The following is a 24,977-nucleotide window of genomic DNA, read 5'->3' on the forward strand; positions in this document are numbered from 1 at the left end:
CCACTTTTTCCAGTTCCTGTCTTCATTCATGAACCACATGCACCTACAGGATCATACCAGTGTTTTGGACATGGAGGTGAAAGGTTATCAGTTTCCACTACTTAGACTAAAAAAAACTTGATAGTAGCACACAGTATTCACAGAAAACACTGAAAAGTACAAATTGTCTTACCCAAAAATGCAATTTAAGCCTGATGATCAAGCTGATTTTTTGCACCAAATCACACCTGGATTGTTTTTGTTAAGCTGTTTGACCTGGTTCAGGAGGCACACCCTCAGGTTACAGGTATACCAGAACCAGGCTAGAAAAAAACCCAGGTTTAAAACCATCTTCCAGACTCCAAAAAAACTAACACAAAATTAAACAGTAGAATCTTTAAATCCAAAATACTACAGAAATCTTGACATCAAAACAGTTAAGTATAACAAAAACTCATTGATGCCTTCTCCTCCTCTAGGAAATCAACGTTCATCTCCTTCTGTCCAGCTTGCACCGCCTGCAGGTGTCCCGTGAGCCACTGCAGCAGCCAAAGCCAAAGTGTCACTGGCCTCAACAGACCCAGACAAAACAACAGCATTAGATGAAAATCCCTTGGTTTCTTCTGTTGGATCACTTTCAGATTTGTCATTTACAAATAGATCAACATCGCATGTTTAGGCTTCAAGCTTAAATGTCATCCTACATGTTTATTAACGCTAGATTTTCCTTATAAAAATAGCCTCATGTAGATTTCCTACATGTTAAACAGGGCAGAAAATGCTATTTGAAAAGGTAATATTAGTTTTGGTCCTCTGACCGTGCTCAACAGCCTCTGTACTGCAGTAAATGTAGGGGCATTTGAATGCCAGACTGAAATTACTCTTAGATCAGTCACTGCAAAACCCATCATCATCCTAAAATATTTATATGGAAAAAAAAAAAAGTCAAACTGTCAAACTCTAATTTATGACCCAGAATGAGCAAGGATCTGTCTTTGTTTTTAAGCTGCATATTTTATCTCATTTTCTGTGTCTGTGTGTGCCCTTGGTTTTGGTACCTGAGTTTTCCCATTACATGCCTGGCTGTGTCACAGGATATTTATTTCCCTAGACACAGGTCGTAGCAGTCCCCTACTCCATGGTGCACCATTTCCTGCTTGGCAGCTCTATTTACCACCAAGCCCAGGAACCTCCACTGAGCTGCATCTTCAAGGATGATTGTTCACTCACTAATGGATACTGATGCCCCTGTGCTCATTAAGGTGGGAATCGCTGCAAATGCAATCCCACTGCATGTTTTTCTCAAGTTCAAAGATTCTTTATTATTCCACAGTTTTTTGATTCGTATCTCCTTCTAGACACTTCAACTTAGAAATTCCACTCAAACTTTAAAATGTTCAGCTCAATTAGGACTTTATTGAATGTATTCCGTTTTTTGATATATTTCATTAAAATATTTATCCATTTTCAACCCCTTCTGCTCATTCATACTTTCAGCTAGAAATTCAATTCGAAAGTCAAAATGTCCAGAAACTTTCCTTCATTTTTGGTAGTAGTCAACTTTTAAATCACATTCATATGTTTTACATAGTGACAGTTCAAGTTTCATGAACGTCTCTGAACCTTTCCAGATTTTTACATTAGTGTGTATATGGTGTTAGAGTGAGTGACATCAAACAGAGAGGGGACAAGCTGTTTATCTGGTCTGAAAAATTCCTGTTTAACTCGTCCTCATGGCCACAAATTTAACTCTTCACACATCATTTTTTGTCAACACGTAGGAAAATTTGTGTTCTTTCACACAATGTGACTACCAAGGCAGAGTGACTTACAGAATTTCAACTATGAGCCTCTGAGAGACAGGGGTACTATCCATATGCCCCACAGGCTCCAGTGTTTACTGAGACCAGAAAATACAGAGGGAAACTGAGAGGGGGCCATTTTTTTAAATTGCTGCACCTCCCACATTTTTGACACCACAAACAAATATTTTATATCACTGCGTTCAGCAGAGTCTCCTTTCTCAGAAGATATAAAGTTTTAGAGGTGTATCTTTAACCAGGTGTAACTCAGCAGTTACCATCACTATGGAAACCATTGACTGTAGCTGGCAACATGAAACCGTTTCAGCCATCCCTGCCATAGTTTCATGTTGACATCGCCTGCATATAACCAATGTTTGCAACACTGACACACGTGCACACACACACACACACACACACCCTGACCACCTGATTATCTCTGGTTAGTAAATGTAATTAATTAATGCTTTGTGATGACAATTATTTTAACAAAGCATAACATGTATTTGTCATTCTACTGCCATGAGTCAGGGTGTCCAACTCCTACTGAACAAAAGACCTCACAAGGCGGGAGACTCAGCGAACATAGGTGAGCTAACTGACTTGTATTAGCTAACATTGCCGCTTGTTCCTTGTGGGGGAGTAAGTGGGTTCCCCTGGCAGCTAGCTTGCTGGCAAAAAAGAAAATGTCTTTCCCAGCATCCCAGCTTCTTTTATTCAGTCTCTCGCTCACGCACAGCAGATATTTGAACAATCACATCTAAACGGCTCCATTCCTGGGAGGGGAAGCTGTAGTGTTTTCCAGTCTGTGGAGTGAGTTATTAACTGGAGCCAATGGCCCTGATGAAACTCTATTAGCCACTTGATAGCAAGGATGGAGGAGAAAAAAACAATGGAAAGGGACAAGGAGAGCACAATGTTGTCTAAAGGAGGGACAGAAAAATACTGAGCATGGACAAAATAACAGAAACCACGAACAATACAATAAACTAAATATGGATTTTTATTTTTTTTTTCCCAAATAAACCATATTTACCTCAACATATGCATAATACATACATCTTTTACCAAAGGCATGAAACAAACAAGCACCACCTCATTATCTTCTATCCTCAACTATTTGACACCTAAATATTTTGACCGGGGCACAAAGATTCATCGTTACTGTTTTCCTTCTGTATCTTACATCTGCAAGGAAGCTACATTCAGTCCCTGCTGTTGCATAAGTTGCTAACTGTAAATTTATGTCAAGGGAGGAAAAGTTCATTACTACTACTTGCCTGAAGCAGATTCACATGGATGTTATCTGAATATATAGATATAACACATAATGTGATTAAAATAAACAGTCCAAGTGAGCAATCTGTCCTGTAACAAGTAAAAACTATTGTGTCAGATGAGCCCCCTCTCCTGACACAGCGGAGAATCGTGATGGCAGCAGGAAGGACTTCCTGTAGCGCTTCTGACTGAAAACTCTCCACTGTTTGACTAGCAGGTGGTGGCGGGGATTAGAGGTTCTCCATGATGGTAAACAGTTTGTGCAGCATCTTCCTCTCCACAACCAACTCCAAGGGCTCCAGAGAAGACCCCAGCACAGAGCCAGCCTTCATGATCAGTTTGCTCATTTTGTAGGGGACACTGGCTCTGATGCTGCTGTCCCAGCAGACTGCAGCAGAGTATTGCACTAGCTTCCTCAGGAAGTAGAGTCTGCACTGTCCCTCTCTGTAAACAGCCTTTGTGTTGAATTTTCAGCCCAGTCCTTTGTCGAGGTGGACTTCAGGAAATCTGTATCCTCCCCCACCTCCACCTCCTCTCCAAGAATGGAAATGGTGTTTAACATAGTCCTGGTATTCATTGCCAGGTGTGGGCATGTTTGTGTGTGTGTGTGCATGTGTTTCCATGCACACTCGCCTGTGAAAGACAGCAGAGACAAAGACTTGGCTGGCCTCATTACAAGTTCTCTGAGACTTCACGCTGGGTGTGTAACAGCAGCCTGAGGGCTGCAGTCAGCAGGGTGCTGCTCCTCTCCTCGTCCAGCAGGACACACTAATCAAATCAGATTAAGGCTAGAACTGATTATATGGGCACACATTCTTCCACAGCATGCTTTCACACAAGTTGGCACAGCATCTAGACTCATCCGCCTTCTGCCCTTGTTAGTGTCCATTTGATAGTGTTTGTTGAGTCAGTTCGGCCAAATAGCACTTTCACTTGAGGCGATAGTTCCAATTAAAACTACTGACAGTGAAGCCTTTGGACTTCCCAGGGCATTGCCTTTAGAGAGACATAGTGCTGTTGGGTTTTTTGTGGCAAATTTTTCTGTGACCTGTGGATATCTCAGTACCTTGGCAAATGAAACCAAATTTCCAGTGAAGAAATCATGTTTGTGATATGGGTGAACTAACCCTTTCTCAGAGTCGGTTGTTGCTGCTATGCTAGCATCAGACTTTAGGTTAGGAAGCTCGGGACCTTTTTGAAAGATTTTATGTTTCATCTTTAAAGTGTCTTCAAAGCAGGAAAGAATTAAGGGTAAAACCAGTGCAAACAAAAAAAATATATACTCACCATTTCCTGTTTTTTATCATCAAATGTGCTGCCATACTCCAGCCCATTCCCTCAGGATGTTATTGACAAAATGTCGTCTTCCTCAAGCAAATCACAGATCTAATGGCGCCAAAATAGCAGCTTAAGGGGCAGAGAGAGAAAAAATGTGCGAGAGCTATTCTAAGTCTTCCTGCTCATCATTTGTATTGACTTGTTTTCTCAGCTTATTCTCTGTGAGTCCCTCATTACTGGAGACATTTGTCCAATGCAGACACATCAGCGCCCACAGAGCTCTGCTATACTGATGTTATTGATGACTGGAGGGACAGATCCATATCCTTTGTAAGTTATTATTCACCTGACCCGAGGCCTGCAGTCTTAAGTCAGTATGGAGCAGACTGCCCAGAGCTGGGTGCAGTAATTTCTATGTCAGTTTGATGGACACCTCCAGATGCTGGGTCTGAATAGATCAGAGAGTTATTGATTAACATCTACTTCAAATCTCAATAGATCACAGATATGTATGGTTAGGACTAAGCTTTAATGGTATGCACTCAAGCAGGTCAGCCACCAGCCAAACCAAAAAAAAGTTATTAAGGGCATTTATTCTGTATATTTTAATGGTAATAAGGTGAGTAAATTATTTGTACTAACAAAACTAACAATCTACAGTCGTAGTGACAGTTCTGTGAGGCTGCACTTAGGCAGTGCTTTGGCCCAAATGCTAACACCAATATGCTAATATGCTCACAATGACAATGCTGATTTTTAGCGGGTAATGTTTACTAGTTTGCCATTTTAGTTTAGCTAACATTTCCTAAACCAAAGTGTATTAAATTTAAAAACTGATGATGGTTAAGGGATGACCAGTTATAACAGTTCATCTTGGGGGGACATGAATGTCAACATTTCATGATAATCTGTCCTATAATTGTTGGGTTGTGATTTCACTTACCAACAAATATCAACCTTGATGTGTTGCTAAAGGAAAAGTTAGGGGATCACTAAGTCTTTAGGATTCATCCTGTGGGCACCATGGATACCAGGACAAAATTTCATGACAATACATCCAATAGCTTACAGAATTCTTCACTTAATACCAAAAAAGTCAACCTCATGGTGGAGCTAGATAAAAAAGTGAGAGGATCACCACATTCAGTACAATTCATCCTCCGGCAACCATAAATATCTGTGCAAAATGTAAATGCAACAAGATGACATTTTGGAGCAAAGCAGTTGACCAACCGACCGACAGACTGTTGGCCATCTCTAGAACTACGCTGTGAGGATAAAAACAAATTCTGTCACACTAACAAAAAGCATCAATCGAGCGCACAGTAAAACTACAATTGGTAGGTAAATCTCCACTGTGAATGAACAGCGGCAGCACCTGCTCCTCCAGCTGGACCACCAGAGGCCCTGGGCCAGGTTTAGCAGGGCGAAATGATTGCATTAACCCAGACAAAGATCATCCCAGCAGAGTGGGAAACTGTGACTTAGATAAACGGATACAACTCTCGAATTGATTTGAATGTCCACCCCAACAGTTGTCTAATCTCAGCTATCTCAGTGATGAATCTCAAAGTCTTATCCAGACTGGTGGTGGTTGTTGTGCTGATTGATCGAAGAGATGTTCACGGACTGTTGCCATCAGTCAGCATTTACAAGCATTAACACAGGTGTACCAGCACTAATGCATTTTTAATAGGCTGCCAGAGGAGTAGTCTGTCAAGATGTATTTACTCTGTATGACTGGAAAACTTGTAGAGTAAAGGAGGTCAAATTTATTGGTATCAGCAACTGCCATATTGATATGTTATGCTGACAAAACAAAATTCTGGGGTTCAAAATTCTTAGCCTTGGAAGCGGCGGCTGAGAAAAGACCTTGTGGTGACATGGTCTTTATAAGAGCTGCTCTGGAGCTTTTGGGCTTGTCACTTGATTTGTAGATACATTCCCAGGTTTTTTTGTTTAAGCACTTTTATGGTGGCACTGTTCGTTCTTGACCTTGGAAACCAAGTTCCTTAGCAAATTCAATAAAATGTATGACTCTGAGTAAGTCTTTCCTCGTTAACGTTTGAGTAAGATGTCAAAAAAGCACATTTCAAACACTGTGAACTGGGGAAATTCTTCACCCAGAACTCATGTTTGTCTTAATTAGAATAAAGAATATCGCTGTCTGTACTTCTTCAATACTTTACTTTTTTTTTTTTTTTTACACCTCTTGTTGTATTCCTACATGCCAGGAAATGTATCTGTCAAGAACAAAACAAAACCTAACAGAGCAAAAACAGTCCCACAGCCATCTGTCATCTCTGCCTCTCACACATTTCTTTAATATGTAGATTTTATTTAAACCCCACCAAGGCATTTTCTTTTTTGATGTTGTCTTTATATCACTAAACCACTCTCATATCCCCTCTGCTTCCACTTTCACACACACACATATACACGCCAAAATGTTTTGTTCTATTTTGGCGAAAAGCTCTCAGCAAGTGAACATGTCATATGCAAGTCTTTTGTTCACCTCTGTGTCGCTCAGAATCTAATTCTGGTGAAGGCTGACACCTTTTGATGTTGTGAAATGGACGGGTACTTTGTTGTGAACTGGAGCCCGTGAGTCATTCAGGATGACTTTGAAGAGCGACGGCACCACCGAGGAAGGTGAGGTGATGAACAAGAGACTGTTTTAATGTGAGAACAAATGAACGTAACTTTTGCCTCAGGTGTCTCTTTTTGGTCCATGAGGTTTGCTCCTGTAATTACTCCTGAGTTTTCAAAAGTCACCGCATGTTCAACAGTGTCAGGCTTTGATAAAAAAAAAAAAAACGTGTGTGGTGGGGGGTGAAAGATGGATGGTGATGTGCTAAAGATCATAGGGAATGTCTGTGACACAGCAATAAGTCTTTTGGATTTCCCTACTGCCAGCACCACCCAAGGATGCACCAAATGACACAGTTGCCTAATGGGTGGAGGCGAGTGTCCTCCAACCGGGCGATCTAATGGGTTCAAGACAAAGTGAAGAGACACTCTCCCATTGGTGCTGGTCCGACTGTCTCATATCCCTGGGGATCACAAACAGTGTAGCATGCAGTGACCAATAAGGTATCATAAAATCATCATATTGTGTCGAGATCTGTCAAGGATTTTTTTCTCCTGTCTGCAAATGGACACCAGACAGTCCCACGAGACAGGAGTGTTTCTCATCATGTCATTTTTGTTTCTCCTTTTCTCTGTGCATTTTAAAAGCATTTCCTTCAGTAACAGCCCCTCGTTTCCTTTTCTTATTATGCACAGGTGCGTGAGAGAAAGTGACAAAGAGAGATCGATAAAGGAGGAGAGAGAGAAGTCTCCCACTGGGCCTTTTTTTTTTTTTTTTTTCCAAGCTGCATTGTGTGGGATTGACACAAGACTAAGGCGAGCCAAATCCAGCCCTGTGCGTCTATATTTACCACTGCAGAACCTGCCAGTGCCTGTGTGTGTAGGATGACAGCTGGCATAGCGCTTCAATAGGAAAATATTGTCAAGATGGCGCGCTGCCACAGCCAAGGAACAGGCTGAAGACTACTGTTGCAATCAATCTCAGGTAAGACTCTTATAGCTGTTTTAGACGCCCTAGGACCCTTCAGTCAAGAGGTATTGAAATACAGAACCTGCAGAAAATTTCATATATGTATGTATGTATATTTGTACTTGAGTGGATACAGAGAGGGAATTTAATAGGGAGATCAATTGTAACAAAATAAAAAAAATAATAAAAGTAAATCAATTTATTAGGTCTAGTACAGAATATTCCATGTAAATCATTTGTGGCTTAAGATAATCAGATGTATTTATGTGAAATAAAGCAAAATGATATCCTTGGACAGCAATGATTTAATGAAGGAGTCAATTTTTCTGTCTGCACAAACACATTTAAAGTCTTATGTATGTCTTCACTGAGATTTTTATTCAGAATAGCAGCATATGTGCATCACTGAAAGTTATGAACATTGTGTTTGAAAACCCAAGGATGGTTTTTAGGATAATTAAATGGGATTGATTTAAGATCCTCAAACTGTTGACAGAGATGGGAAATGGCGATTTAATCTCTGTGATGCTCAGCTGGTTTTGTAATTTTGCTTACTGACACATGAATGTGCAGGTTACTGGACTCGCACAGCTGACAAATGCAGCAAAATGGCTTCAGCCTAATGCACCACACCTGTGTAGCTCCACTCTTTATGTGCTTATGTTACATCCACTCATGTATGTTTTACTTACTAGATTAAACCTTGAATCAAAATGTGTGAGGGCAAAATATTTTTCCAGTCATGACATTTAGCACAATCACTAACCCTACTGGTTTTAATACAGTAATGGTATAATGAGATTCTTTCTTTACTATCACTGAGAGACCCCAGTTTCTAACTGTTCTCCATCTCATTACTTACAGTGAATCTTCCTCAATTCACAAATAAATTCATAAATATAAGTGAAGCCAGTAGAACAGATAGATCTTTTCTCTTCATAGTAACAGTGTTTGTAAAACTTTATCATGGATTAATCCAGGGGGAAATTAACATACAGAGCAGCAGCACAAATATTATTATCATTATCATTAACTCTGTATTACACTAAAGGGTCTAGACCTCAGTAGATGTAGTGCAAATATGCATGAGTACTTTTTGAGTCCCTGTACATGCACACTCATGGTAAACCCACTCAGGTGTTTTCATTCATCTCAGTACTGTGTGGCAGGCTGCACATTGGACATCTACTTGACTTTCCTGTAGTGTTGCACCTCTTAAGAAAGGTTAAAGTAAACCTCAATCATTCTCATTATTTACTAACCATCTGTAATTCCCAACACAGATCCACTGAACTATAAAAAGAAACGTGTGGGTATTCTGTGCCATTTTAACAAATCAAACCATTGTTTTTAAATAACTTCAAAACCACATCTGAATCATCTTTTCATCTTACTAAAAAAAAGTTTTAAACTTGAGGGATAAGTAAACTTTGAGTCAGAAGTTAAAAACAATTTACTGTCTCCATCCAGTGGAAACAGAAAATAATGAAAGCTGTTCACCATCAGTTCATAAAATAAAAGAAGACAAACTCTTTAGTGTCAATTTTTAATTATAACAATTCTGTATTTTATAGACTAACGTTATAAATATGTACAGTAATTACATTTTAGAAGTTAAATGTTTCATTCATAATCAAGTAGAAAAGAATTTATTCAAATATTTATATTAATTATATTAATTTACATTGTCATTACAGCTCTGAAACTGTTGAACTCCACGGATTGTTAAATTAATTATCAATGCATCACCACTTTTATTCATAAATATCAAACTAGTGAATTAAGTGAGTGAGACTAATGTGTTTGTTCAAGCTAAAGTCACACGTTGTCCAGGTTTAAATGTGACAGAATGAAGAGATTTTCCACCTCCTGAACCAGCAAAGCCTTCATACCTTTAAAAAAAAAAAAAAAAAGACAGAAAGAAAGAATAAAGATTTATTAAAACACTGTTTCTATCAAAATTACCATAAAATACCAAGTATTGATTGATCTAACACAAGGAAGGATCTACAGTATTTGTCTTGTTTTTTTCCATCATTAATAAGTTATTTATTCATTTGACACATGAGATGAGTCAGCAGCTATATATAGTTGACTGTGAAATTTCTCTGCTCCAGCTCTGCTATACTTCACAAAATACACAACAAACAAGATGAATATTGTGAGAAGAATTATATTATTGATAAATATTCCCCTTGCTGCTACTTGGCAACAGTTTTGAAACGTCAGTTTATTAAATGTTTTTCATTTCTTCCTGTAGATGATAAATTTCATAGCCAACTCAACTTATTAAAGAACATTTTTTTTCCCTCCGCAAAATAAAAGGACAACTGTTAAATGACTTCTTAACTTCCTGCGGAGTAAACTGTTTTTGTTACATTGGTTCCATCTGTCAACATTAGAGTGATTTGTATTGCTGTGACTGTTGCAGAGATTATGGTCCTCACTGGTGTCCTGGTACTCACAGTTTTGTGTATCTGTTCCAGTCAGATTTGCTGAGAGACGGTCTGGTCGCAGCCAGGGCGGAGTTCACATGAGTCTGACACAGAAACAGGCCCTGCTGGCTGGAGGCTGAATGGACCCGGACACACTCCTCCTTCACACACACACACACACACACACACAAATAATAATGCACACAGAAGCATAAAGAATCAGTTTAACAACATCTGGCTGTACACTGAGTACTAAAGTCTGCAGTATTGAGTGGAACCACACAGAACGCAATAGAATAAAAACAGTACAAGAGAAATCAACAGTATTTGGTATCTTCCTGTCCACTGTTGTCACTTACATTAGCTCTCCTGTAGTTGTTCTTAATGTTGTTAATGTCTTGTTGTAGGCTCTCCAACTGCTCTGGGCTCAGCTCTTCAAATCCACTCTGGAGGGAGGACATGTAGGCAGGAGGGAGAGAGCCACCGGGGTCACGAACTGATGCCCCTGTGCAGTCCTGGGTCATGGAGTTGGGTCCAGAGACGCACTGGGAGTTCTGTCAGGAAAGGCAGAAGAGAGAAAATGGACAGACATAAAAATGATGTGAGAAATAACTGTTTATGAACCACTGAGTCACACCACTGAATTTAGGACAACATAAGCAGAGAGGGCTGGATTAATGTGTGTAAATACTTTAAGTGTCTTATCTTAATATACATCAGTGCCACTGCAAATGCACTCTACTTTGACTCAATGTGCTCAAAGAGTTAGATTACAACAACACATGACAGCAGCAGTAGTGTGGTATTTTTAATCGCTATATTTAAATGTTTAACGAGTCAGAAAGCTTGTTTATAATCATGCTTAGTTGACTTGAGATTTGCCCACAGGAATTTGCTACAAATTGAAGATATTACTTATGGCTACCACAGCTGTGAAGCCTTTTAAAGGAGTAGCTCAACATTTTGGCAAAATGCATATTTGCTTTCTTCCCCAAAGTGAGATGAGATTGATGTGTTAGCTCATCTTAGAACAAACACTGAAGGAAGAGTTTTCTTTTTCTTTACACTGGACAGAGCCAGACAAGCTGTTTCCCAGTGTTTCTTTATGCTAAGTTAAGCTAAACACATCCTGTCTCCAGCTCCATACTTAACACACAGACATGAGAGTGATATTGATGTTCTCATCTTAATCTCAAAAAGCTATTTAATGTGGGTGAACTACTGTTATACGGGAATATGAATAAAATATTAGGGTTAAAAAAAACTTATTAGCACAGCTCACCAGCCCTGAAATCGGTGAATTCCCCAACTCTGACTCGTATGAGCTTCCAAAGTAGAGTCTCCAGACATTGCTGCGATGTCGTTCGTCTTCTGCTTGGAGCTCATCAGGCTCCAGGAGAACCATGGACTGGTCCAAACTCATGCCTGGGTCTCCCTCCCCCACTGAATCATCTGAGCCACTGCTGTTGTTTGGGAAGATCATGGAGGACAGGCTCATGTCGCTGTCTGAGCCAGAGGTGAGCTCCTGATTTTCACACAGAAACATATACATACACAAGTACACAGGGTTTGTAGCACCTAAAAACATCTGAACAAGCAAAGTAATTTCACTGTGTGTCTCCAGTTTAAAATAGATTAAATTAAAGTTCATTCTGCTCCTGGCAGTCATTGCTGTTCAAGTTAATCAGTCATATCCTTGTCACCATTAATGGGAATAATTTGAATTATGCTGTAAACTGATAATGGACTTGTAAGTAGAGCAACTCATACATGCTGTGCTGCATACAAAGCTCCTTGTTTAATTAGCCTAGAGGGACAAAAAAAACCTGCTTGGCAGCTTCAACATGAATCATAAATAATTTGAAAATGGACTGGCCAACAGTTTCCTGCCTTGCTGTTTTATTGTGGCCCAAGGAAAACCAACGCAATAAGCTCATCAGTGGTGGCATTACGAAAATACAATGGACTTACATGCGGTGTGATGGTGCCCAAGCTGTTGTGGACGGCTTCCAGCTGTGCGTTGTAGAGCAGGGCCTTCAGGTCTGCCCCAGTGAACTGCTCTGTCACTGCTGCCAGCTGCTCCAGGTCCACATCAGCGGCCAGGGGGACACCAGTACTCAGAGCCTTGAGGATCTCCACACGGGACTCCTGGAGATGTGACACAAAAGGGGACAATTTGTCAGCAGTTGGATTAATAATAGTTGGATAATCCTGCACATAAATTGTGTTTAAAAGTCTTGTGTCATTAATGGTGTTAATGACTGATTTTAATTCATCACACCAGGTCAGGAGGGGGGCAGTAGAGGGACTTGTCCAGTCTTCCTGGTCTCAGCAGGGCTGGGTCAATCAGATCTGGGCGGCTGGTGGCTGCAAGCACATACACACCTACAAAAACAAACAGGAATTAAAGGAGTTGTTCGACATTTTGGGAAATAAGCTTATTTGCTTTCTCACTGAGTGTTAGATGAGAAGATTAATATTACTCTCACACCTGTCTGTTAGCTTAGCTTAGTATAAAGGCTGAAAGCAGGGGGAAACAGCTAGCCTGGCTCTGTCCAAAAGTAAGAAAATCTATCTAACAACACATCTAAATATCATCAATTAACACTTTATATCTTGTTTGTTTCATTCATACAAAAAAATGACAGGCTGTGGTTTTATTGAAGGTTATGTGCAGACTGTTTCTTTGCCACAGTCACCCCCTAGAGTCTTTTAGCCATCATGAGGTTGACTGGCAACCAGTGGAAACTCTTCGAAGTCACCCCTTGCAGTCAAGAAACTGTGCGGCACACAACCACTGTAAAACTACAAAAAGTCCTTTTTACACTTCAGTTTTTCACTTAAATGCATTTCCTCAAAATGTTGGACTATTCTTTTAAAGACATAACAGCAGCACTGAATAAATCAGTTAAATACGCCAGTATAACTATAACTGTTAAAATGGATTGTCATTGTGCAGAAAATATAATAATGTATGCAGACGCCACTGTATGGCCTACCCTGCAGTCCCTCTACCCCGTCCAGCTGGGTGAGGAGCTGGTTGACCACACGGTCAGTTACACCTGTGCTGTCGTGGCCCCTCCTGGGGGCCAAAGAGTCAAACTCATCGAAGAACAGGATGCATGGTTTGGCTGCTTGTGCCCTGGAACAGACAATATGAGGAGTAGTCAGACAGATGGAAAGTTAATTAATATAATTATTTGATGTTACTTATTATAACTGGCAATGAGTCATAATAGATCGCGTGGTGTTGGGTGGAGTGTTAATGTTCACTAACCTCAGGAAGACATCACGGACTCCCTGCTCACTGGCTCCAATGTACTTACTCAGAAGTTCAGGTCCCTGTGGAGAGGTAAATATCCTGGGTCACTATAGATACATGTTGCTCTCTTAAGGAAAGACACTGTCTTCTTTTTGACTGTAAAAGTCCAGCCCACCTTGATGCTGATGAAGTTCATACCACTATCTTTCGCCACAGCCCTGGCCAGCAGAGTCTTCCCTGTACCAGGAGCCCCATACAACAATATTCCTGAGCGATGGCGGATAGGAAGTTTGGAGAACAGGATGGGATACTGCAACACACCAAAGACCCACAGTCAATTATTGTGCAATCATTTATGTTGATTTTTTTACCTTGACAATCCAGTCTGTTGATTTGCATTAAAAAAGTCCTTACATTTGCTGTAATTTAATGTAAAATAATAAAACATAAAAAACGATGGCCACTGTTTCATTATCATATTATTAGTCTATATAATTTCCATCGGTCTGAAGTCTTACAAGACTGGTACATAATAGTGCTCCTGTATTCAATTTTTGGGAACTTGCTCAACGGTTGGGTTTAAAACAAAACAAGAGAGAGATGAAGGCCATAGGTGCTGGTAGCATGAAATAGATAAAATAGATCAAATAAAATCCTAGAAATCACAAACTAATGTTTTTTTTCTCATCAACCGCCATTATTATTTTGAGAGGTGGAAATTTAAGTAATTAAAAAAGGAACTGTGTTGGAAATAAGTAGTAAGTTAAGTGACTATGGACAAAGCTAAACATCAGGTTAATTTGGTAAAAACAGAGCCACTTTTAATCATTTATCACCTGCTTCTATCATACATATAAATAGGGAATCTGTTTACACAATTATTGCTCTAAATGAAATACTGATAGAAATAAACATGATAAATTCAGTGGTTTTGAAATTGAGGGTAAGATAAATAAGGGCGATTAAATATCTTGTGTTTTGTGACTTCTTAATTGAATAAATCTGCTCAATAAATCAGTTAAAATTAATTAAAATTAATGTGTTCATTTTCATCCCATCTGCTGTTATTGCTTCTTAATTGCTTGTCTTAACAAAAACTAATAGAGTTTATGGTGATAAATGATAAATATGTTGCCATCACAGTCACTTTCACTATTTCATTCCATGACATCTCTTCCTCCTGCATGGCACAGTGGAGCTTCCACCTGACTGAAAACACATCAGGCTGTCTTGTGATTGGCTGCACTGGTACTGACCTTAGCAGGGAGCAGAATGGTGTCCATTAGCTGCTGTCTCACTTCTCTCAGCCCTCCCACCCTCTCCAGTCCAGTTCCAGTCGGGGTGTGGAGGTCTACCCCCCACAGTGAGGGAGGTGTGAACCCCTTAAGAGCCTGTGCAAAGTCCCTCCACGACAGACACACACCTGAGAAATACAGAGCACAGACAAATTATGTGAAAGCGGCACAGTAAACTAGCATTAGCTTAATTAGTGACTTGAATCATGAAGAACTCTTTCATGAATTTTATCATTTTCGTGTAGTTCAAACAAAGTCTTTGTTACCTTGGTCACTGTGTCCTCTTTGTACAGTGTTAGCATGGACAGCTCGCTCCAACAGCAGTGCCAAGTCTTGAGGTGCATAACCCTCTGTTTCCTTGGCAACAGCCCCCAGATCGAGAATCTGTAAGGTCTCCTCAGACATACTAGACTTTCTAAGGATCAGACGGCGCAGGATCTCTGCTCTCTGGGCCTGTGAACAATAACACACAAGCCGTTGATTTTGTACTTTTCACATTTGCCATTGTGTCTGTGTGTGTGTATATTTGTGTGATAACCTGGTCCGGTGGCTGGATGTTTACAAATCCCTGGATGAAGTGGGACCCCTGCGCTTCGGTCAGCGAGGGATGGAGAGAGTGCTCACTCTGGCTGGTGATGATCAGGCACACCAGGCTGCAGTGAACCACCACCTCATCCACCACATCCTTCAGACCTGCAGCCACAAAGAGACAAGAAGAATTAACATTGAGGCCAGAAATAATTGACAATACTGTTAGACACTGAGATAATACATTATGACAAAAGAAATCCCCCCTTACACATACAAATAAAAATTTATGGTTTACTCTGTGCAATGTGCTGATGCAGCAGCGCCTCAGGGCCCTGCTCATGTTCAGGTGAGGTTGGTGCCCCTGTCACATGATCCAGATCATCGAGAAGAACAACTGAAGGCTGTTTCCACTCCGCCTGTTCAAAAATATCCTGCAGCATCTGTCTCACAGTTTCTGCCCTTTTGCCTAAAAGTAAATTTGTTAATTCATGATGGTTTCTGAATAAATAAAGCCAAGTTTTCTAACCAATCAGGCTTAGTGTGTGTATGGAGTATTTGCTGACCTTGTAGCTTTCTGCAGTCCACCACCTCCACATGTGCATCCAAATTTTCTCTAGCTTTCCTGCAGAGGGCTCGGGACAGAGTGCTCTTTCCACTCCCCTTAGAGGAGGAAAATTAACAACACAGCACACATCGCATACCTTAGAAAAACACTGGTTTCGATGATAACGCATTCAGTTACTTAATTATTTTGCTGTTTGATGACCTTAAGCTGACAAATCATTGTTATGTAAAATGATGGTTATGTAAAGAAATACCTTAGCACCAGTGATGAGTAGAGCTCCTCCTTGTAGTCCCTGTCCAGTCTTACAGAGCTCTCGTGAGAGGGGACTACCCAGAAGGCTGTGGGAGATGAACTCAAATCCAGTCCTGCTAAAATCATGGACCCCACTGGAGATTGGGATTAAGAGAGAAATTAATGCTGAAATGATCCTTGTTTAAAAATCATACAAAGGCTCAGAAATAGCTTCAGATTTACCCAAGAATGCTGAGGGGAGGGAGCTCTGGGTTGAGTGTTTCAGCTACAGCTTTCACAGTTGGTGTGGTTACTGACTCTCTGTGTACCTGAAGATGACACAAAGTGACGACTGTGAACAGCAACACAGAGACTTAAAAAAACATTGCTCTATCCATTATCTGCATGGAGTAATCTGTTTTTGTGGAAATTGTACTGGCACACTGATGAGCAGAACACAATATGTGCACATTCATACCTGTATGTCTTCCTTCCGGATTAGAGTGTGTGCTAGTAAAAACAGCTGGTCTGGAGGATCATCCGCTGGTTCTGGTTTCAGCACAGTTAAAGCAAACTCTAACTTTGCTTTAAATAAGAAAAAAAGGGGGGGGAGAACGGTGACATTTTATTGCAGCTGAAAGTACTGTAATTTTAATGGTGCATTATGATTTTTGCCTCTTTGATATCTAAAAATTCAGGAACTTTATCACATAGCCATCTGCAGATTTGTCTGTAGATGATTAGAAATATATTTCTGACAAGCTCGCAGAAATGAATCACCATCAGTTCCATGTAGGAGGACGGTGCCAGACCGTGGAGTCAGACAAGCTAAAGGTTCATGACTCTGAGTGTGCAGCCAACCAAGGAAAGCTGTCTGGATCTCCTCATCGTCCTCCCCAGGCTGAAGAGAAAATGTCAGAGATCAGACAGACATAAGGGAAAAGGGTGAATTCAATTTTATGCAGCTCTGAATAAATGAAATGTGTTGATACTTGATGATGTAAACCACACTGTCGCTGCAAAATGCTACTTCAGCACTCACCAGTGGTTTTACAGGCTGGAGACGAATAGTAGAGGCCACTTTAATAATTGATTTCACTGGCTTAATTCTTACTGTTGAATGTGGGGTGATATTCAACCTGACAGCAAGGGGCTGTGGAATCTAAAGAAAATAAAAATAAAAGAATCACAATTTCTATAGAGCAGAGGAGCACTGAACTCCAGTAAAAATGGCTATTGTTAACTGGTGCATAAATGGACCAGCAACTGGAAAGCATCCTTACCCATACTCTTCCACTATGGATCTCTCCCTTGCTGGGACTCTTTTGTTTGCCTCCTAGCTTCTCAATACTATGGCACACCACCCTGACCACCATGACCTCTTCTTCTTTCATCTCTTCGCCTCTATCCCCAGAAGCAGCAACTTTAGTAACACCCATGTTCTTCTTTTTCTCCATGGCCTGCTTGGCTCTGTCCCTCGTTTCTTTAGGGGAAGAAACTTTGGAGAGGAGGCCATATGTCACTGGAGACTGACCTCCAATCAGTCCAGCATTTCGTCCATGCCTCCAAGGAAATAAATGAATAACACCAGTTGCAACGTGGCTTATTGTGCAAAGAGAATCAGGTGGCACACCGCACACTCTGTAGATAGAGTCAGTGAGGAGGGGAGGGATGCCAGGTACTGCTGGTAGCTCTTTAACAGGGTCATAAGTGCCTTTTATCATGTAGCGCAGGAGGCTCCTCAGGTCAGTTATACCGCCCCACTGGTGGCTTTGAGGGACATGAGCAGTATTTTCTAATGACTGTCCCAAGGAGGAGGAGAGATCCGGGTTCTGCTGTCTGTGAAGATGCTCCTCCTCGCTCCTCCTCACTGGAGAACCACTGAGGCCGCTAATTCCAGCACGGCTCTTTGGAGAGACAACTAGTTCTGTGAACTGCTCCAGGCGACCATAGGGCACAGATGGTAAAAGTGATGCTGCACAGAGTAAGAAACAGATTAAACCGTGTTCATGAATATTGTTTATGAATATGACCAAGACATAAAATTTTTCATAAGGAGCTGAACAAGTTCTTTTATTAAGTAAACTTTATTCCCTTAAGACACAGAGCTGCGATTTTTTGGGGATTATTACATGAGGAAAAACATTACATTATCAAAGCCTATGTTTTATCTCATGAATCTCCCAGTTTTGGATAAGTCAAGGTGCATTGAACTGACTGTTTGCTACTTACAAAACATCATAATTACTGCATTAACTCCTACCTATTTGGATGTAGATGGCTGTGTGGCTGTCCACCCACACAGGAAACACGGCATCTTGGAACACCACTCTGATCTGATCTAACAGCTGCTGCTCCAGTGTGGCGCTGTGAAGCTCCTGGGGGTGTCAATCAGAGGAAACCAATGATAAATGAATAGTTCTTAAAAGTGATTTTGGGTCACAATCCTGTCCCTGATGGGTCTTCTTGTAGTAATCAGAGAGCGTACTTAAATATTATGTATACTTGTATGAAGTTATTAAGTTCCACATCACTTTAAGTCACTTTGTTCACCCACCAGGATCTCCCAGTCATCAGCTGACAGAGGCTCCACAAACACTTGATGCACTGATGAGACCTGGTGACATGGTCTCAGGAAGCCCTGAGGGAAACCACACAACCAGTCAGTCAATACAAACACCTAGTCAGCCTAAACAGTAACTGAGAGTTAGTTCAAACTGTCAAAATACTTTCAGGATGTGTCATAAACTATTCATGAGGGAGACATGGTGCATAAAGAATCCCTCACTGTAGAACCCTACCTGCTCTCCATCTTTCAGTCCCAGCTTTTCTCCTAGTTGCCGACACAGCTCTACCTTATGGCTGTCAAAGCTAGAGGAGGTTCTGTTTTGAGTCCAGCTGAGGAACAGCGAAGACCCATGGCCCCAGGATAACTCCAAAGCTTGGTTCTTAAAGACAGAACAATTTTTTTTGCTGTAGTAAGATTAAACAACTGCATCATGATCATCCTTCTTTTTCTGCCGGCAAAGAGATCCTCCTCATTGAACTCTCTTTACACAGTTTTGACTGACAATCAATGACAGAGCTAATGCAGGTTTGATTTCTGTGTAAACATGTCAAACGGGAGGAATGGAGGGCTGAGGCCATTATTCCTCTGACCAACCAGCCAAACAGAAAAAGGGAAAGGGCTTGTACAAATGTCATGAGAAGGATTTCATTCCTTCAAATGATATCACACAACCGTCATCTGAAAGAGAGGGTTCTTTACAGGTTTATAAAGATGTCAGCGACCATGGGAAAAACAAATTAGTCTACAAGACGATGCAATAATTTGTAAGCATGCATTAGCATTCACCCTGTCTCCTGCTCCATTTCTTATGTAATGCTTTGTCACCACCAAGTGAGACTGCAAGAAAACAACTACAATAATGGCTATGTCAGAATGGAAACCAACAGTGAAAATACTAACCGAAATACAACTGGTATCTTCAGAAGACAGTAACGATATTTGTAATTCGTTGATATCATGAATTCAATCTTTTGTTGCTACTGCTGACAACACTCAACTCTTGTCTGTCCCCATATGCTGGCGGATGCATTGTTTTCACTAATATACTGGTTACTGTATATCTAATTCTCTGATGGGTGGCAGGGCATGTCATGGAGCCTGATATATCTTAGGTAAATACTCCGTGTACCTTTCTCTTTACCATTTATTTATGCTTATGAGTTGGTTAACGTTATGAGTCTGGACTAATATTATAAAGCAAACAAAGGGAGATAACTGTGAGTAGAAGGTACCCAAAACTAACATCAAAGCAACATTAATTCCGCTTAATAATGAAGGAAATGAATAACACGCTCAAAACGGAAACTTCCCCGTTTTCGTAAATAGGTTAACATTTTTGCTTGAATGTTATTTCGCAAAATTGAACTTCCACTAATATTAGGTAGATGATATTTAAAAGCTTAATAGCTAGCTTCAAGCTAACTTACCTCGTTCAGGGAAAGATGTGATATCAGCTTCGGGGGGAGGTGAAGAAAGCAGTTTTTTGTGTTGTTAAAAACAACAGTTACTGGTTGAATGCCCTGATTATTAAACATAATTTCCACATTGCCTGACTAGTTCTGCGATTACCAGTCAGTTTGCTCAGCTAACCTCAAATGTGCAAAAAGTTCATAGTCGATCGATGTGCTCTGACTGTGCCCAGTTAGACCAAAGCAGTAGATGTTGAGCTGCACTACTTTTCAAAATAAAATATTATGCGCGGACACGCAACAAATGCAAGCGTGTAGGAAAAAGAATACGCTCTTATTTTGAAGTGTACCAACTGGAAAATGATTTCCAGAAACATGGCGGCACCTGTCGGCAACAATTCAGGCTGTTGGGGTGCCCCAGAGGTTTATAAACACCATGAACAGCGAAAAGTATGCATTTCTAGACCAAAGTATCGGGAGGGAAGGAAAGCGAAAGCGGTCAAGGTGAGAAAATGCTCCTATCTGCTAAATATCAGCAAAGAAAACGCAATAATGTAATGGTATGTTGTTGACGTGCTCCCACTGTACCTTACCCTAGTGTCGCGAAGACACAACAGAACTGTCCTCACATTTGTCTTGTTCATTATCAACAGGTTTACACCATCAATTTAGAGTCCCGTTACCTGATGGTCCAAGGGGTCCCAGCCATTGGAGTGATGACAGAGCTGATCCAGCTGTGTGCCCTGTACGGAGTTGTGGAGGAGTACAGGCCCCTGGATGAGTATCCTGCCGAGGACTTCACGGAGGTCTACCTTGTCAAGTTCCAGAAACTCACAAGTGCCAGGTTTAAGATCTCACTCGCCTTCTTCATTATACGGCACCGTCAAAGTTGAAAACACCTGCTAAAACGCAGTGCTTACAAATTTTTCTGTTTCAGAGCAGCCAAGCGACACATGGATGAAAAGAGTTTCTATGGTGGTGTGCTGCATGTGTGCTACGTCCCAGAGTATGAGACTGTGGAAGACACCCGGTTAAAACTACAGGACCGCAGGAGATACATAATAAGGGCTGCTCGGAATAACGGTATACTTCAACATAAAACATACTTTAACATAAACATAAAACAGACTTACTTGTAAAGATTTTACTTTTCATCTTTCTGTATGTGCTTTTTTTTTTTTTTTTAGCTGGGATCCTTTATGCACTGATATAATTAATATGTTCCTATGTCTTGTCGGTTTTTATGGTTTATATCCTGAAGACACAAAAGTGCTTTTTCAGTTGCTCAGTTGGTTGATACTATGTTTTTTCTTTAATTTTATTGTTCCAAAGCGAGAGAAAAGGAACAGAAGGAGGCAGTAAACGAGGAGCCTACAACATCAAACACAGCCACCACAGCAGAGATCATCTCCAGATGTGATCAAATGCCTACCAATGACAATACAGGGGAGACTTCAAACATCAGCCATTATTCAAGCTTTCCTTTACTGCCATTACCTCCCCAGGAACATTATTACTATGGACATAAAAATCAACATGGGACTTTACCAACAGAAGACAAAATGGGGACATTGCATTATGCCACAATAGACACAAAACAGCAGCCAACGCAGAGCTTCAGTCAAACCCCTTCAGACAGAGAGAGAGGCACAGAACACGGAGTGACTCCAAATCTGGCTCCTGCAGTCAGATTTGTCCCGAGGACTACACACTTAGAGAACAGGAAACGCAAAATGGAAGAAGCAGTGGACCACTCACTGGCTGATGTGTCTGGAAGAAATGAGCCTTTGATTGGGCCAAAGTTACCTGAACCACCTAAACTGGACATGGATGATGAGTCATTGAACACAACTGTCAGCCTAATCAGGAACACGATGAAACAGGTAATCAATGATCTGATTTGGCTGCAGTAATTCAGAACAAAATGAACTCTTCACTCTAGTCTAGATGTCATGTCATAATTCATGCCAGTAAAATCACTGCCGTCATCTTTCTCAGGTGGGATCCGTTCCTGACGTCAAACCAGTGGAGAAAAAGATGAAACCACGTCGTCGCATTTGATCACACCAGCTCAGTTTCTCATGGCAACTTGTTTTTATTTACACATCTTGCATCACAATGCAAACAGTTGAACTTTTGTATTTAAAGAAGGCACAGGAGAAAATGCACATGAATATGATTTCATCATTGTTCCAGTTGTTCCTGAAATACATGCCGCTCAAATAACTCAATACTCTGAAAAGGCAGAAAAACAGAATGTAAGATTAACAACTTCTGAATTAAAAATTTAAGTTACTGCACTTCTCATCAGCCATCAGTTTGTATTACCGTGGCATCAGGGAGGCAGGTTCCAAAAGCTTCCAGTAATAGGTTCTCCTCTCTCACTGCCTTTTCAAAGTCAGCAAAAGACAGCCTGCCATCATGGTCATGGTCCTGCAAATGGAAACAACATTGGTCAGAGGCTTGTGGTCAACTTTTCTTTTATAAATATGGCAAAAAATGTAAATGAGTTAAGGGGTGAACTGGGAATTAAATGACTTATTGTCAGTAACACGTGAAGCTAGTTTTTCAGGTCTGAGGAAGTTCCACAGAGAGCACATGCAAAAGTAACTCAACAGGTTACATCAATAAACTATGATTTTTGAGCTTTAACTATACCCTTACCATCTTCTTCAGTGTGATCTCCACTAGGTCTTTGATTCCTTCGTCAGGGTCCTCCTCTGTGGGCTGTCTGATGAGGCTGTTTTTCAGCATGTGAAACATCTCCTCCCTTGAGATGTAATTGTCACCATTCAAATCGTACACATGAAAGCAGTCTGAGCCATCCAAAAAGGGAAGAGTTATTACCCGCATAATAATTTGTAATTCTGATTCTTATGTGTGGGAGAGTAATGGTAAGCACTGGAAGTTAGGCTGAGAGCTTACATTTTATTTTTTCCTCCAAGGTCCCTCGAAGGAAAACAGACAGTCCTTCAATCCACTCTTTCATACTCACAAAACTGTCATTGTCTTTGTCAAATGTCCTGAAGACTGTGGGACAGATAATGAGGAATAACATGTCCAGTTACAATATTGCATCAGAACTGCTGCAGGTTATTTATGAATCTTAGCACCGCTTTATTGTAAGGGTCTGTACCAATTCATTTCCAAATACGTTTCCAAAACGTTTCCTGGAAAGACCTACATAATTTGATACTAATTACAGGTAAAATAGAGAGTGATCAGCTAGTACACCTGTTGTTATTTCTAAATGCCAAACCAGCACAAGCTTGAGACTTTTATTTAGGTGATAGTAGTTGAGCTCAACATGCAAAATGTGAACTGTGAATGTGAAAGTTTCCAATAATAAATGAATGTGTAATTAATATTCACTGGCGTTTAACTTGAATGAATTCTTTCATGGAAATTCACAACTAATTTGACTAACTAAAATAACTTTCTCTGAACTTTGCTTCTAATTACTTGCATAATAGAGACAAACTATATGGAGCAAGAAGCTCAAGAATTATTAGGAAATAACAGACCGGAAGCATCACCTGAATCTTTTTTTTTTTTTTGGTCCTACAAAATATGAAATGTTTGTCATCTTCCACGCTACACACAAAGCATCAGCACGACACAAGCAAATGTATGTTTGTTTAAAATAACTGGCAATAAATACAATACCTCCGTCCATGATCATGTCGTTGGTCATCCCAAAGATGTTGTGCAGGATCCTCCTGAACGTCCCTCTGTCCAGGCCGGTGACCGCTCGGCCCGGGGTAGCGGGCTCCCCCAGGAGCACAGTGAACTCTCGGATAAGGCACTCAATCTCTGCTTTACTGACTGGGGTCATAGGAATAATCGCTGACTTTTCAAGCTCTACGTGACATTTTGCAGTTTTACGGTAGTTCATTAAAGCGACTGCAGTTAGAACTCACTTACCGGCACAAGCAAACTAGCTTAGTTTATCACAGGATACTTGGACAAGAGAAGTTGTAACTGAGTACTCACAGTGCTCCACTTGTTTGGATATAGCTTCGGCGAGAGTCTGTTTTAACTTTCTGTTCATAGCAGACATTTCTGGCGGTTTTAGAGGCAGGACGCCGGGCAGGATGAGCACGAGTCCTCCGACAGGGGCGATGTTGACAAGCCGTCGCCATGGTAACCACGTAGTATTCAAGCTGGCGCAACTGCACAGAAAGAGCCGAGGTCCGGCCTGTATACATCACACAGCGCTCACATAAAGCAGAGCAACATCTGTTGGTTAGGAGGAAACGTTTTGTAGGGGCGTCCCTACACCGGCTTCATTTTTCCAAACTTTTTTTTTTTTTTTTTTTTTTTTTTTTTTTTTACAGTGAATACACGTCTGTTTTCAATACACATGAGCTTTGTTTTGTGCTTGTGCTTTCTCTCCTCTATTGTATTTTAAGACGAGCGGAGACATGACCACTGAAGGGATGGCTTGATGATGCTGAAAATACACATATTTAGTTTTAAAATGACCAATACAAATCGAGTGCACGCTAGAATTCAACCAGGGAGGAAACCCTTCTGTATATGCCTGTGCTTTCTTCTTCATCTCAAATAAAAAAAAACCTCATTTATTTCCTCTTTCTGTACTCACTCCTAGTGGTTTTGATTCTACCATTGCAATTTCCTCTTTTCACTGTTATTCTCAAACCTTTCAAGCAATCTCTTCACTGTATGAAGTGATGATCATTCACCTTTTTATAATGTGAAGCACAGGTCAACAATGTGTGTTTGACTGAGCTACTGATTTGCGAGGGAAAACATGGCGGGGT

The 24,977-nt window shown here is 40.7% G+C and overlaps 2 protein-coding genes across 4 annotated transcripts; one reads left to right on the forward strand and one right to left on the reverse strand.

The window, feature by feature from the left end:
• Positions 1 to 9,437: 9,437 nt before the first annotated feature.
• Positions 9,438 to 24,393, reverse strand: pex1 (peroxisomal biogenesis factor 1). 3 transcript variants are annotated; one of them, XM_071500272.1, is made up of 28 exons: positions 24,187 to 24,393; positions 23,860 to 24,018; positions 23,119 to 23,223; positions 22,858 to 23,009; positions 22,522 to 22,626; positions 19,017 to 19,163; positions 18,773 to 18,856; positions 18,479 to 18,593; positions 17,499 to 18,190; positions 17,258 to 17,377; positions 16,996 to 17,116; positions 16,694 to 16,800; positions 16,459 to 16,544; positions 16,238 to 16,370; positions 15,983 to 16,079; positions 15,715 to 15,885; positions 15,427 to 15,581; positions 15,155 to 15,341; positions 14,850 to 15,016; positions 13,769 to 13,903; positions 13,609 to 13,673; positions 13,331 to 13,473; positions 12,613 to 12,716; positions 12,303 to 12,479; positions 11,614 to 11,856; positions 10,691 to 10,885; positions 10,362 to 10,492; positions 9,555 to 9,788 (listed from the first exon to the last, which is right to left on the reverse strand). In XM_071500272.1, exons 1-28 carry the CDS (start codon positions 24,251 to 24,253, stop codon positions 9,704 to 9,706), a joined length of 4,248 nt encoding a protein of 1,415 aa, XP_071356373.1. In that variant the 5' UTR covers positions 24,254 to 24,393; the 3' UTR covers positions 9,555 to 9,703. The 3 variants fall into 3 exon arrangements, with proteins under 3 accessions (XP_071356371.1, XP_071356373.1, XP_071356372.1); XM_071500270.1 differs by lacking the exons at positions 22,522 to 22,626; positions 22,858 to 23,009; positions 23,119 to 23,223; positions 23,860 to 24,018; positions 24,187 to 24,393 and adding an exon at positions 20,212 to 20,425 and having other exon boundaries at positions 9,438 to 9,788; XM_071500271.1 differs by lacking the exons at positions 9,555 to 9,788; positions 10,362 to 10,492; positions 10,691 to 10,885; ... (18 more) ...; positions 18,773 to 18,856; positions 19,017 to 19,163 and adding an exon at positions 22,285 to 22,428 and having other exon boundaries at positions 24,187 to 24,375.
• On the forward strand, positions 20,540 to 22,493 carry rbm48 (RNA binding motif protein 48). The gene is made up of 5 exons (XM_071500276.1): positions 20,540 to 20,697; positions 20,847 to 21,037; positions 21,131 to 21,276; positions 21,526 to 22,076; positions 22,192 to 22,493. The coding sequence occupies exons 1-5, from the start codon at positions 20,554 to 20,556 to the stop codon at positions 22,252 to 22,254; spliced, it is 1,095 nt and encodes a 364-aa protein (XP_071356377.1). The 5' UTR covers positions 20,540 to 20,553; the 3' UTR covers positions 22,255 to 22,493.
• Positions 24,394 to 24,977: the final 584 nt, after the last annotated feature.

The sequence above is a fragment of the Trachinotus anak genome, unplaced genomic scaffold (genome assembly GCF_046630095.1).
Source record: "Trachinotus anak isolate AG129_WGS33_773 ecotype Australia unplaced genomic scaffold, CSIRO_AGI_Tana_v1 ptg000016l, whole genome shotgun sequence".
Classification (NCBI taxonomy): Eukaryota; Metazoa; Chordata; class Actinopteri; order Carangiformes; family Carangidae; genus Trachinotus; species Trachinotus anak.

What these genes read in the sequence shown, in the direction of transcription:
- pex1 (XM_071500272.1), bottom strand. Translation starts at nt 24,253, where the DNA reads ATGTCTGCTATGAACAGAAAGTTAAAACAGACTCTCGCCGAAGCTATA. An exon ending in CGACATGATCATGGACGGAG is followed by an intron (nt 23,224 to 23,859) that starts GTATTGTATTTA and finishes TCTGTCCCACAG; the next exon opens with TCTTCAGGACATTTGACAAA. An exon ending in CCTGCCTCCCTGATGCCACG is followed by an intron (nt 19,164 to 22,521) that starts GTAATACAAACT and finishes TCTGTCTTTAAG; the next exon opens with AACCAAGCTTTGGAGTTATC.
- rbm48 (XM_071500276.1), top strand. Translation starts at nt 20,554, where the DNA reads ATGATTTCCAGAAACATGGCGGCACCTGTCGGCAACAATTCAGGCTGT. An exon ending in GGAAAGCGAAAGCGGTCAAG is followed by an intron (nt 20,698 to 20,846) that starts GTGAGAAAATGC and finishes CATTATCAACAG; the next exon opens with GTTTACACCATCAATTTAGA. An exon ending in CAGAAACTCACAAGTGCCAG is followed by an intron (nt 21,038 to 21,130) that starts GTTTAAGATCTC and finishes TTTCTGTTTCAG; the next exon opens with AGCAGCCAAGCGACACATGG.